Genomic DNA, 12,034 nt, shown 5'->3' on the forward strand with positions numbered 1-12,034 from the left:
CTGCATAGCAAATGTCGGGTCTGGTACACAATATTGCATACATCAAGCTTCCTACAGCTAAAGCATAGGGAATCCGTCTCATCTTCTCAACCTCTTGAGGTGTCTTCAGACATTGATCCTTAGACAAAATGATTCCATGCCTGAAGGGTAATAAACCCCTCTTGGAATCCTACATCATTTACCTGATCAAGATTTGATCGATGTACAATGCCTGAGACAGGGCTAACCATTTGTTCTTATGATCCCCAATGATCTGGATCCCTAGAACATACTATGCTTCACCCAAATCTTTCATTTGGAACTGGGCAGCTAGCCATTTCTTTATATCAGTCAGATACCCTACATCATTCACAATGAGTAGGATATCATCCACATATAGTACCAAGAAAGCTACTGAGCTGTTGATGATCTTCTTGTATACACAAGGCTCATCAACGTTCTGATCAAAGCCCAACGACTTGACTGCAGTGTCAAATCTGATGTTCCATGATCTAGATGCTTGTTTCAGCCTATAAATGGACCTATTAAGCTTGCAAACTTTTTGCTCTTGATCTGGAACTATGAACCCCTCTGTTTGAGTCATATAGATGGTCTCTTCAAGATTACCATTAAGAAAGGCAGTCTTGACGTCCATTTGCTATATTTCATAATCATAAAATGTGGCTATGGACAGGAGAATCTGGATAGACTTGAGCATGACAACAGGTGAGAAAGTTTCCTCATAGTCAACTCCCTCAATCTGGGTATAATCCTTTGCCACAAGTCTAGCATTAAAGGTTTGCACTCCACCTATAACTATCTTTCGCTTTTAGATCCACTTACACCCAATAAGTCATACCCCATCGGGTGGATTAACAAGCTCCCAGACATTATTGAAGTACATAGACTCCATTTCCTGATTTATGGCCTTAATCCATTCATCTTTGTCAACATTCACTATTGCTTTTTTAAAAGCCAACGGATTCTCGACTCCATCATTCGATATGACGTTTTAGGCTTTAGTCAAACCCATGTAGCGATCCGGTGGGTTCATAACCCTCTCACTATGTTGAGGCAGTCTCAACTCTTGAGCTGGTTGACTAAATGTATCGACCTCAATAACTCTTGTTGATCTGTCGACCTGTTTAAGAACTCTTGTTAAACCCTCAGTAGTCCCAGTCTCACTAGGGATCTCACACAAAACGAGCTTACTTCGTTGCTTATGATCCCTCATGTGGTTTTCTTCCAAGAAGATAGTATTTATAGAAACAAACACTTTGTTCTCACTCGGATCATAGAAGTATCCACCTCTCGTTTCTTTAGGGTATCCTACAAAGAGACAAACTTTCGAACGTGGTTCCAACTTCTTTGGGTTAGTCACTAGCACATGTCCCGGACAACCCTAAATCCTAAAGTGGCATAAACTACTTTTACACCTCTCCATAACTCAAAGGGTGTTTCAAAAACATTTTTCGAGGGGTCGTTGTTCAGGATATAACATGCAGTCTACACTGCAAAACCCCAAAACGAGTCTAGAAGATGAGCATAACTCATCATAGTCTGAACCATGTTCAATAAGGTTCTGTTTCTTTTTTCTGATACACCATTCTACTGAGATGTACCAGGGGCCGAGAGTTGGGATGCAATCCCATGTTTTATCATATAGTTTTGGATTTTGAGGTCCATATACTCTTCACCACGATTAGATTGTAGTGCTTTTATCTTCTTACCTAACAAGTTTTCAACTTCAGCCTTATACTCCTTGAACTTGTCAAGAGCTTCAGACTTACGTTTCATTAGGTAGAGATACTCGAATCTTGAATAATCCACCACAAAGGTCTGAATGTACAAGCTCTAAGCCTTTCTTGGCTCTGTAACCTTTTCTAGTAAAAGGTTGTTTGGTCATCTTGCCTTCAAGGCATGATTCATATATCGACAAGGAGTTTTCTTCTAAACTCTTTAGAAGTCCACTTTTCACTAACTTCTCAATCCTATTAAGGTTGATGTGACCTAACCTTAGATGCCAAAGATGGGCGTTTTCCTTAGGAGAAACCTTTGGTCTTTTAGCTGTTGTTGCCGTACTGAACATTTCAGTATTAAACAATGCTTTAATGACTAACGGCCTTAGTACATATAAGTTACTTTCCATTGAACCATAACCAATCTTCATTCCATTCTTGAAAATAAACACTTTATTCTCAGAAAAGGAGACTGTATACCCTTGTACAGTGAGACAAGAAACCGAGATTAAGTTCCTCTTAATATGAGAAACTACAAAAACATTATCCAGTAACAGATAACGTTTCTTGTCAACAAATAACTTCAGGCTGCCTACAGCAACAGCTAAAACAACCTCATTAGTGCCGACTCGTAAAGTCATCTCTCCCTGTGATAACGGTTGCTAGGAACTGAATCCTTGGTAAGAGAAATTGACATGATTGGTAGCACCCGAATCAAGGATCCAGGCAGAATCATCATTCTTTACCAAGTACGTCTCCAAGACCAATAAATCAGATTTACTGTCTTTCCCCCTCTTTTGGAGAGTAGTGGGATCAGTGTCAGAACAACTGACACTACTAGTTTTGTCATCCACCCCTTTGTGCTCGAAAAGTAAGAACTGACGTTCAAACAAATCTTGCAACGAGTCCATGATCTCGCGTGCAATGACCATGTTCAATGACCATGTTCTCAACCCTTTTAGCCAAAACATCAGGTATGTTAGCCATGAAGTCGGGCCAATAAATTAGCATTCATCCATACCTCATATGCATTGCGAACACTTTGCGGTGCATCAAAGGTCGGGACTTGAGAACATTCCTCAACCATGACTAATATGAGGTCGTTTGCCACAAAATACGTTTCAATGATTCTTTCCACTGTATGTAGTCGGTCATATTAAAAACATGAAACAGAAATACTAATGAGTTGCTGAAAAGAATTGGCCTATGTTAAGTTTTAAGCAAACATCCGTTGTAAAACAAAAACAACATCCAATAAGGTTTTAGCAAAACTAATATGAAACCCGTATGACATCTAGTTTCACAATGTCACTTCAAAGGTTTAGGATAAAAGCCGCCGAAGGGAGGTCAATTATCCCTCCTCTGAATTGAGAAGTTCTCAACCAGTCATTAATACCAGAACAACTTTTGCTCCTATATTGACTAGCCATCATTGATTTTACCAAGATATCATTAACTTACTTAACAATCTCCCATAAGTGTGACCCGCCATTTTAGGTCCTAGAGATTCGCCCCAAAAAGCCAATCCGAAGGGGAAAAAAATCCAATTGGGGAAAAACCTAAAGCGACCCTATCCATTTCTGGAGTTCACTTTGATCTTGACCAACTGCACAAAACCCATCCGAAGGGGGTCGCTCCCAGGGCGCCATGAGGGAGTACAGAATGATCTCACGGTGTGAATCAATGACAGAGACCATAGGATGTGTTGACACACACCCTTCACCCAATTATTATAAACACTCTCTTCGTTCACCTTGATATTGACTCATGCAAACACCATCCGAAGGGGGATGCTCCCTGGCACCACGAGGCCAAGCATTAATCTTACGGTGTGAACATACAAGGAGAAAAGTGAATGGAATAGACATATCAGATAAATCTCTTCCACCCACTGAGTATTTTATAACCTAGGGTTTAGCTTACTTAGAAAAAACACGGCTAAGAATTTTAACTAAGTGACTTTTAGGTTTTTCCCAATAGTAACTTTTACCTTGGATAGTTAAACAACTTTTTTTATCATCATCCATTAAACTTTTTAACGGAGTCTTTGACCAAATTGTCGCAAGCTTGTTGAAAATCTATCTAATTCTCCTTTCCAGGTAGGTTCCCAGGTAGGGGTGTTACGTTTCCATCAACTTAAGAACCCCAACCTAGCCAGACCCCACCTTAGACAAAAGGTCCCTTATAGATAGATTTAAAACAAATTTATTCTTTTATGCCAACCAATTTAATCCTATTAAACTGATTTTAAAAGATAATCTAGGTTACTAAACTCTTTCAAACCAATTAAACTTAGGTCTATCTCAATCCAATTTTAAAACCCTTTTAAAAAACTTGAGTTCACCCTAAGTTCGCATGAAACTCTTTCTTATTGATTTTAGGTTTAATTTCCTTTATAACACTTATAAACGAAAACAACCACTACAATGCTAAGCTAACACATGCAAGGCATTCATAATGCTTATAAACAGCCTAAGTGTCATGCTCAATGCATTATCCATTCATTGCTACTTCTTTTATATAACACTTATGCAAAACAACAATGAAACAAACATAACATGCTTCCCTTCACCCTTAGACTATAACATTTATAATAAAAGGATGATGCATGATAATGCTCACTGCATGCAAAATATAAATCTTATTTCATGATACATGCGCATGCTATCAAGTAATTTCATCATGCTATATTATAACAATTATAATACATGATGCATGAATAATTGCACAACCTAAGGAGGGTTTTAAACTATATGTCAAACATTTTTCCATATAAGCACCATACATCACATGTATAATAAATAAATGTTGATGAACCGGGTAAAATTGCCTAAAAAACACAAAATTAAAGCTAACTATTACAAAAACAAGGAGTCTCTAGTTCAAACAGGCGAATCAGGACTTGAACTGCCCAGGCGAAGCAACGCGTCTTCAACCATCGTGTACTAAACTCCCCGCGATCATTTACACGATAAAACAAACAAAGTAGGCTTGATTTTGATCAAAAATGGAAGAATGAGACCGTAGAATGGAAGGTTATGAAATTCTCACACACTTCTTCCCTATTTATATAAGAAAAGGAATCAAATCACAACCACCAAAGATCTCAAATTCAAATAGAAAAAAACCGATTTTTCTCAACCACTTGTAAATTTTGAGAAATTGTTGGAAGTTATGATTCCATGACAAGTTATGTGCAACCTAAAATTCAAAGATTTACTTGGTTAGATTTCTTTTTTAAAACTTCATTTTAGCTCACCTCAAATTTTGATATGTGAGAAATTCCCTCCAAATTATTAAAGTTTGAGTAAAAATCAAATTAAAGGCCGAAATTGGGAGTAGAATTCTTCTTTCAAAGTTTGGTATATTCCAATTTTTGTATAGGTGGACAGTTGGATTCCCGTCTAAACCATATTTAAGGAGTGTATTCAAATTATATTCAAAATCACTCCAAATTTGATGCCAAATCAAAATTGAATTCAAGCCAAGATTTGGCGTACTAACCAAATTTTACGTCAATGTCAAAACTTTGGCATAACTTAAGTGTTGCCTCAAATCAAAAGATGTTGTACTTCAAGCTTCACCAAAACAAAGTTGAAGGAAAGAGAAAGAATTGAGTATATTCTGAAATCTAAAAAAAAATGGTAGTATTTGGGATATTATTCAAAATTCAATTACAATTAAGGTGGGACATAAATTTTATACTCAAGTTCAAATAAAAGCTTACTCTTAAACAAGAAAGCCAAGAACTAAAGTTCATCTTTTTATTTACATGGCTTAAAATGTGTCAAGCAAACGTCAAATCAAAATTTTGAGCTAAATTCTTATATCTTGAGCAAGATGATGCATCAAATTAAAGAAGTCAAAATCATACTTTGATTTCAAGTTATATTTTTTGAGATTCATCTACCGTATAGATGTGCATAAATCTCGAAAAAGGGCATTTCTGAAGACTGAAGTCCTTTGAAGATATAAGCATTCTGACCACGCTTGAAGACTGCAGTCCTTTGAAGATACGAGCTTCTGAAGACTGAAAACCTTTGAAGATACAAGCATTCTGACCATGCTTGAAGACTAAAGTCCTTTGAAGATACAAGCATTCTTCCAAGACTCTAAGCTTAAGAACATCCACATGCTCTACTTCTATACATCAAGCGTATGAATTTAACCGAGAGAGAATCAGAGGGTCAAGTACTAGAAAAGGAACCACATCGCATCAAATCACATCAATATCAACACCAACTCAAGTTCAACTCCACGGAACAAGTTTCTCTGGAAGCCTCGTGTGAACACTAATCTTCCAAAAAGATCAACAAGCCCAAAGACTGATCATCCAAGAAGATCATTAAGCCCCAAGGCTGATCATCCAAGAAGATCATCAAGCCCAAATTCCGATCCTCAAAGAAGATCAACATGGCCAAAGGTCGATCATCCAAGAAGATCAACAAGCCCAAAGGTCGATCCTCTGAGAAGATCAACAAGCCCAAAGGCCGATCATCCAAGAATATCAACAAGTCCAAAGGCTGATCCTCCAAGAAGATCATCAAGCCCAAAGGCTAGTCATCCAAGAAGATCAACAAGTCCAAAGGCCGATCGTCTAAGAAGATCATCAAGCCCAAAGGCCGATCATCCAAGAAGATAAACAAGCCCAAAGTTCGATCATTCAAGAAGATAAACCAGCTCAAAGGCCGATCATTCAAGAAGATCAACTAGCTTAAAGACTATACCTTATTTTGAAAACATCAAAACATTATGTATTAAAAATTGTACTCATTTTCTACAAAATTAATGCAAAAACAAAGTTTAAGTTCTACGAAACAAATTTCTCTTGAAATCTCCTACGAATAGGGATGTATTAGTATATGTTTCTAATGCACATTTAATTAAATATGAGTTATTTAATTATTATTAATTAATTTGATTGATTAATATTATTTAATTTATTTTTTAAATTAAATGAATTTATTTAATTAATTAAATTAAATTTGATTTAATTTATTAATTATTATTTATAAGAAACTCCCAAACATGGGGCGTTATATGGGATGGGAGGGAGATCTTCTCACCAACTTCCTCTTTCCTTAGTCAGTTCTCTCTGCATCATAGAAGAAAAAAATGATATGCAAAATTTTCTCTTAGCTTCTGGCTTTTCGAGATTTTTTTTTGTAGAAAATTCCTTCCAAGGATCCTACCTCCTTCTACCTCACTAGCCCAAGTAGAATACTGATGAAACCATTTTGGTGGTGTTCACTTGATTTGCAGTAGAGGAATCAAAATTGTAGATCCAAAAAGTTGGTGAAGCTCTCTGGAATCATCAATGAAAGTAATGGATTCTAAATTTTATTTCAGTTAATTTGTTATTGGTCTGGATTTTTTTTCTGCTGCGCTTGGGATTTTAATCTATCAATTCTAATAGCCGTTTTATACGTAGTGCGGTAAGCCCATAGTGCCTCATCCAACTTTTATTCCCAATCCCTTCGTGTTGAGTTGACAACATTTTCAAGTATGAATTTGATCTCTCTGTTGGATACCTCAGCTTATCCATTTGTTTGAGGAGGGTAAGCTGTCACAATTTTGTGATGAACATTATATTTAATCAAAAGTTTGTTGATGATGGGGTTAATGAAATGAGTACTCTCGTTGCTTATGATTGCACGTGGGGTACCACAGCGAGTGAAAATATTTTTCTACGGGAATTTAGAGAATGTTGTTGCATCATTTGTAGCACATGACATTGTTTCAACCCACTTTGAAACATAATCAACAGCTACCAAAATGTAGCTGTGGTCATTGGAAGGTAGGAATACGCCCATGAAGTCAATTCCCCATATATCAAACAATTCAACTTCTAGGATAATATTCAATGGCATCTCATTTCTTCCAGAAATATTCTCAGTGAGTTGACAGCGATCACACTTCATAACATAATCCCTGGCATCTTTGAAGAGTGTAGGCCAATAATACCCATTCTGAAGTACTTTTATTATTGTGTACTGACCTCCAAAATGGCCACCGAATGGTGACTCATGGCATTGATATAAGATGCGATGAACGGCAGTTTTTGGAACGCATTGCCTTAAAATATGATCTTGGTCTATTTTATAAAGATGCGGATTGTCCCAATAGTAAAATTTGCATTCATGCATAAGTTTCTTCTTTTTTTGCGAAGTGTACTCCTCCAGGAATTGCTTGCAGACCAGAAAATTAACAATGTCTACATACCAAGGCAAGAACTCATCAAATTTTTATATTTTTTTCATTAAGAAAATAAGCGTTCATCTCTAACTGGAGGCGATCACATTCAACGTTCTCAATCCACGATAGATTATCTGCAACTTTATCTTCTGGTCCCTTATGACCAATGATTTTAGTATCAAACTCTTGCAGCAGTAACACTTATCTGACCAAATGTGACTTCACGTCCTTTTTTATCATAAGATACTTGATTGTTGAGTAATCTGTATGAATAATCACTTTCACGGTTTGAATTTCTCCATTGCGAGCAATTCTTTCTCTGTTGTATAATTCTCCTATGCGTTGTCGAGAGTTTTTCATCCATATGTGATTGGATGAAGAATTTTGTCTTTGCGTTGGGCTAAGGCGGCATAAATCACATAATCGCTTTCATCGCACATCAATTCAAATGACTTTGAACAGTCTGGTGTGATCAAATGGGCATTTGACTAGTGCTTGCTTTAATGTCTCAAATGGTCTTAAACAGTTATGATCAAAATCGAAAGGTCTATCGACCTCCAGTAAAAATTCAAAGGCCGTGCAATTTTAGAGAAATCCTTAACAATCTACGGTGGAATCCAACATGTTCGAGAAAGCTTCGAAGTATTTTCACGTTTGTAGGCGGTGGTAGTTGTTCTATGATGTCAATTTTAGCCTTGTCAACTTTTAGCCTAAATTTAGAAACCTTGTGCCCAAGCACAATTCCTTCTATCACCATGAAATGGCCTTTTTTCCCAATTCAAAACTAGATTGGTGTCTTTACATCTCTTCAAATTTTCTCAAGATTCGTTAGCATAATTCATGTCTTGCCATGTACTAAAAAATCATCTATTTGTTAGCATAATTCTGAAAAGTACTCGGGGCCATACATAGCTCGAAGGGAATGTGTTAGAAGGTGAATGTCCCATAAGGGTAAGTGAAAGTTGTTTTTTCTTGACCCTCGGGTGCGATCATAATTTAATTGTACCCCGCATAGCCATCTAGAAAACGAAAGAAGTCATTCCCTACTAATTTGTCCAACATCTGATCAATAAATGGCAAGGGAAAGTGATCCTTCTTAGTCACTGCATTGAGCTTCCTATAGTCCATACATATTCTCCAACTTGTAACCGTATGCATCAAAATGAGTTCGTTGTTTTGGTTGGGAACTACAATCATTCCACCTTTTTTTGGGACGCATTGCACGAGACTGACCCATGTGTTGTCTGAAATAGGAAAAATAATCCCTAGGTCCAACCATTTAATGATTTCTTTCTTGACAACTTCTTTCATCGCAGGATTGAGCCTGCACTAGTGTTCTATAGAGCCTCCCTTTCCATCCTCGAGTCTAATATTGTGCATGAAATAGGATGGGTTGATTCCTCTGATATTTGCTAGAGTCCACCCTATCACCTTAATGTATTTCTTCAAAACTTTCAAGAGAGTATCTTCCTTTTCTTCTGAAAGTGTTGCTAAATAATTATAGGTGAAGTATCGTTCTCACCAAGGAACACATATTTCAAGCAAGCAGGGAGCACTTTCAACTCTAAAACTAGCGATTGCTCGAGCGAAGGCTTGATTTTACCTTCTCGTTTTTCTAAACCCAAAGGTTCAAAATTCCTTTGCATCTCTTTTATCGCATAACAAGATTCAAATGTTGCATTCGCCCCATCCTTCAATTCCACCGCTTTATTAATTTCAAATTCTAGCCTACAAGGCCAACCCTCTTCTAATTTAGCTATTTGGCATGCGTTGATCTCATCAGGATATTCCATCGCCTTAAGAATAATAAACTTCACCTTCTTGCCATTAACCTGCATGGTGATTTGACCTTTGTACACATCAATTTGGGTTCTTCCTATAGACAGGAAGGATCTTACCAAAATGATAGGTATATCTTTATCAGCTTCGTAGTCCAATATAATAAAATAAACTGGTAAGATGAATTTATCCACCTTTACGAGCACATCTTCTAATTTTCCCTTTGGATATACCAAAGAATGGTCTGCTCGTTGCAAAGTAATTTTTGTGGGTACAGGTTCTCCCATTCCCAGTTGCTTAATGATTGATAATGGCATGAGATTAATGCTAGTTCTAAGGTCGCATAGGGCTTGTCCTATGTAAACTTCTCCAGTGGAACAGGGAATGTTGAAACTTCCTGGATCTCGCATTTTTGGTGGAATACTTTCTTGTATAATAGTTCTACATTCTTGTGTTAGTACGACAATCTCATAATTTTCCATCTTTCTTTTCTTTGAGATTATATCTTTTAAGAATTTGGCATAAAATGGCACGTGCTCCGAAGTTTCGATGAGTGGAATGTTAATATGCAACTGCTTTAACACTTCGAGGAAGTGTTAAAATTGGTTTTCATCATCTTTCCTCCTCAATCTTTGAGAGTATGGAGGGAGTTGCACCTCATTTGATGCCTTCGTAGTAGAAGCAACCATAGATGAGTCTTTGTGTTCCTCTTGATTTTCATGTGATGGTATCTGTGTTTCCTGCATTGGTTGCTTGTCAATATGTTCATCAAAAGAATGTCTCTGCGCTTCATTAGTAAGCTTGATTGACTTTTCCTTATGATAGTCCTTCACTATGCAACCACTTCTTAATGTCACTGTGTGACATTGTTCTTTGCCTAAACTTCCCGCATTGCGAGGAACTTCAGTGTTGCTTGGTAGTGAGCCTTGTGGTCTGTTTTTCAATTCTCCGATTATCTGCCCCATTTGAAGTTCCAGATTCCGAATGAATGTCACTTGACTTTGCAGAACTGCCTCATTTTTGTGTATGTGTTCTTTAACAGATTTTCTAAAGGTGAATGTGTTGGTTGTTACAATGAGTTTGATGTTTGTTGGTGTCCATTCTGTCCTTGATGGAACCTAGATGGTCCATCTCTTGGGGCAATATGATTTCCATTGTAAGAGAAATTTGGGTGTTTCACCAACTAGGGTTATAGGTATTCGAAATTGGGTTATTTTTTACAAAGCAGACAGATTGTGGGTCACGTGAGCATACATCAAATGAATGAGCTTCTTTGCAGAAAACGCAATTCTCGTTAGCCATCTGAGTGACCACATTCACTTCCCATTTCTAATGCCAGTTTTTGTCATTGTCATCGCCTGCAACAAACTAGCCATTGCATTCACCTGCGTTTGTAGTGATGCGACGGGATGGTTACTTTGTCCATTTCTTCCCCTCTTATTCAGTCTTGAGCCATATTAGCTCTCATTTCTAGTCCTCGTGGTTCTTTGAAATGCGATCAGGCTTCAACATAAGTTTTATCTAATAAACTGTCTGCTGCGGCAGCGTTTACAACAATTTGAGATGCTGAATTTAGGCCATAAAAAAAATCATTTGTAAGCAATCAGGGAGTCTATTATGTGGACAATCTCTTATTAGCCTTTTGAACATCACCCATGCTGCGCTTAATGTTTCATTCTTTTCCTGTTGAAAAATTGTGACTACCCTTCTCCTTTTTGCGTTTTATGTAGGTGGAAAATATTTCTTTATAAACTTTTTCCACGACTTGTTCCCAGGATGTGATTTCACCAGGTTTAAGTGAATAAGCCCACTTCATGCCGTCTTCACATAGTGACAATGGAAATAAGATTAGTCTTACTTCTTGAAGAGTAATGTTGAGGAATACTAATGTGTTGCAGATTTTGATGAAACTTCTCAAGTGAGCATGAGGGTCTCCGCCTCATCTCCTTCTAAATTGTCCAGCTATCTGAATCATCTGAAGCATGACAGTCTTTATTTCAAACCTGGAATCATCTAGTGCAAGACGCATAATTCCAGGAGAGAAATCATATAGGATTAGTGAAACATAGTCCTTGATAGGTCTATTGCGATCATTAGCCAGAAGAATGGGGTTGGTAAGAGCATCTGGATTATTGTTGATTACTACATTCGACTGTTCTAGATTATTTCGTTGATCTGTCATCTTTCGAGCCTTGTTCCTTAGTCTCATGTTCTTATTTGCTCTTCTTCTTCCATGAAAGGTCCTATCGATCTCTGGGTCATATACTAACTCAGGTGTTGATCCCTCGCTCATAAAAAATTTGTACCTTTTTTAAAAATTAGGGTACAATACATCAAAAATC

At 37.2% G+C, this 12,034-nt stretch overlaps 1 protein-coding gene across 1 annotated transcript; it reads right to left on the reverse strand.

Annotated features, from left to right (window-relative positions):
* Nucleotides 1-9,403: 9,403 nt before the first annotated feature.
* Nucleotides 9,404-10,102, reverse strand: LOC120075522. The gene has a single exon (XM_039028995.1). The coding sequence runs from the start codon at nt 10,100-10,102 to the stop codon at nt 9,404-9,406; it is 699 nt and encodes a 232-aa protein (XP_038884923.1).
* Nucleotides 10,103-12,034: the final 1,932 nt, after the last annotated feature.

The sequence above is a fragment of the Benincasa hispida genome, chromosome 4 (assembly GCF_009727055.1).
Source record: "Benincasa hispida cultivar B227 chromosome 4, ASM972705v1, whole genome shotgun sequence".
Taxonomy (NCBI): Eukaryota; Viridiplantae; Streptophyta; class Magnoliopsida; order Cucurbitales; family Cucurbitaceae; genus Benincasa; species Benincasa hispida.

What these genes read in the sequence shown, in the direction of transcription:
- LOC120075522 (XM_039028995.1), bottom strand. Translation starts at nt 10,102, where the DNA reads ATGCGAGATCCAGGAAGTTTCAACATTCCCTGTTCCACTGGAGAAGTT.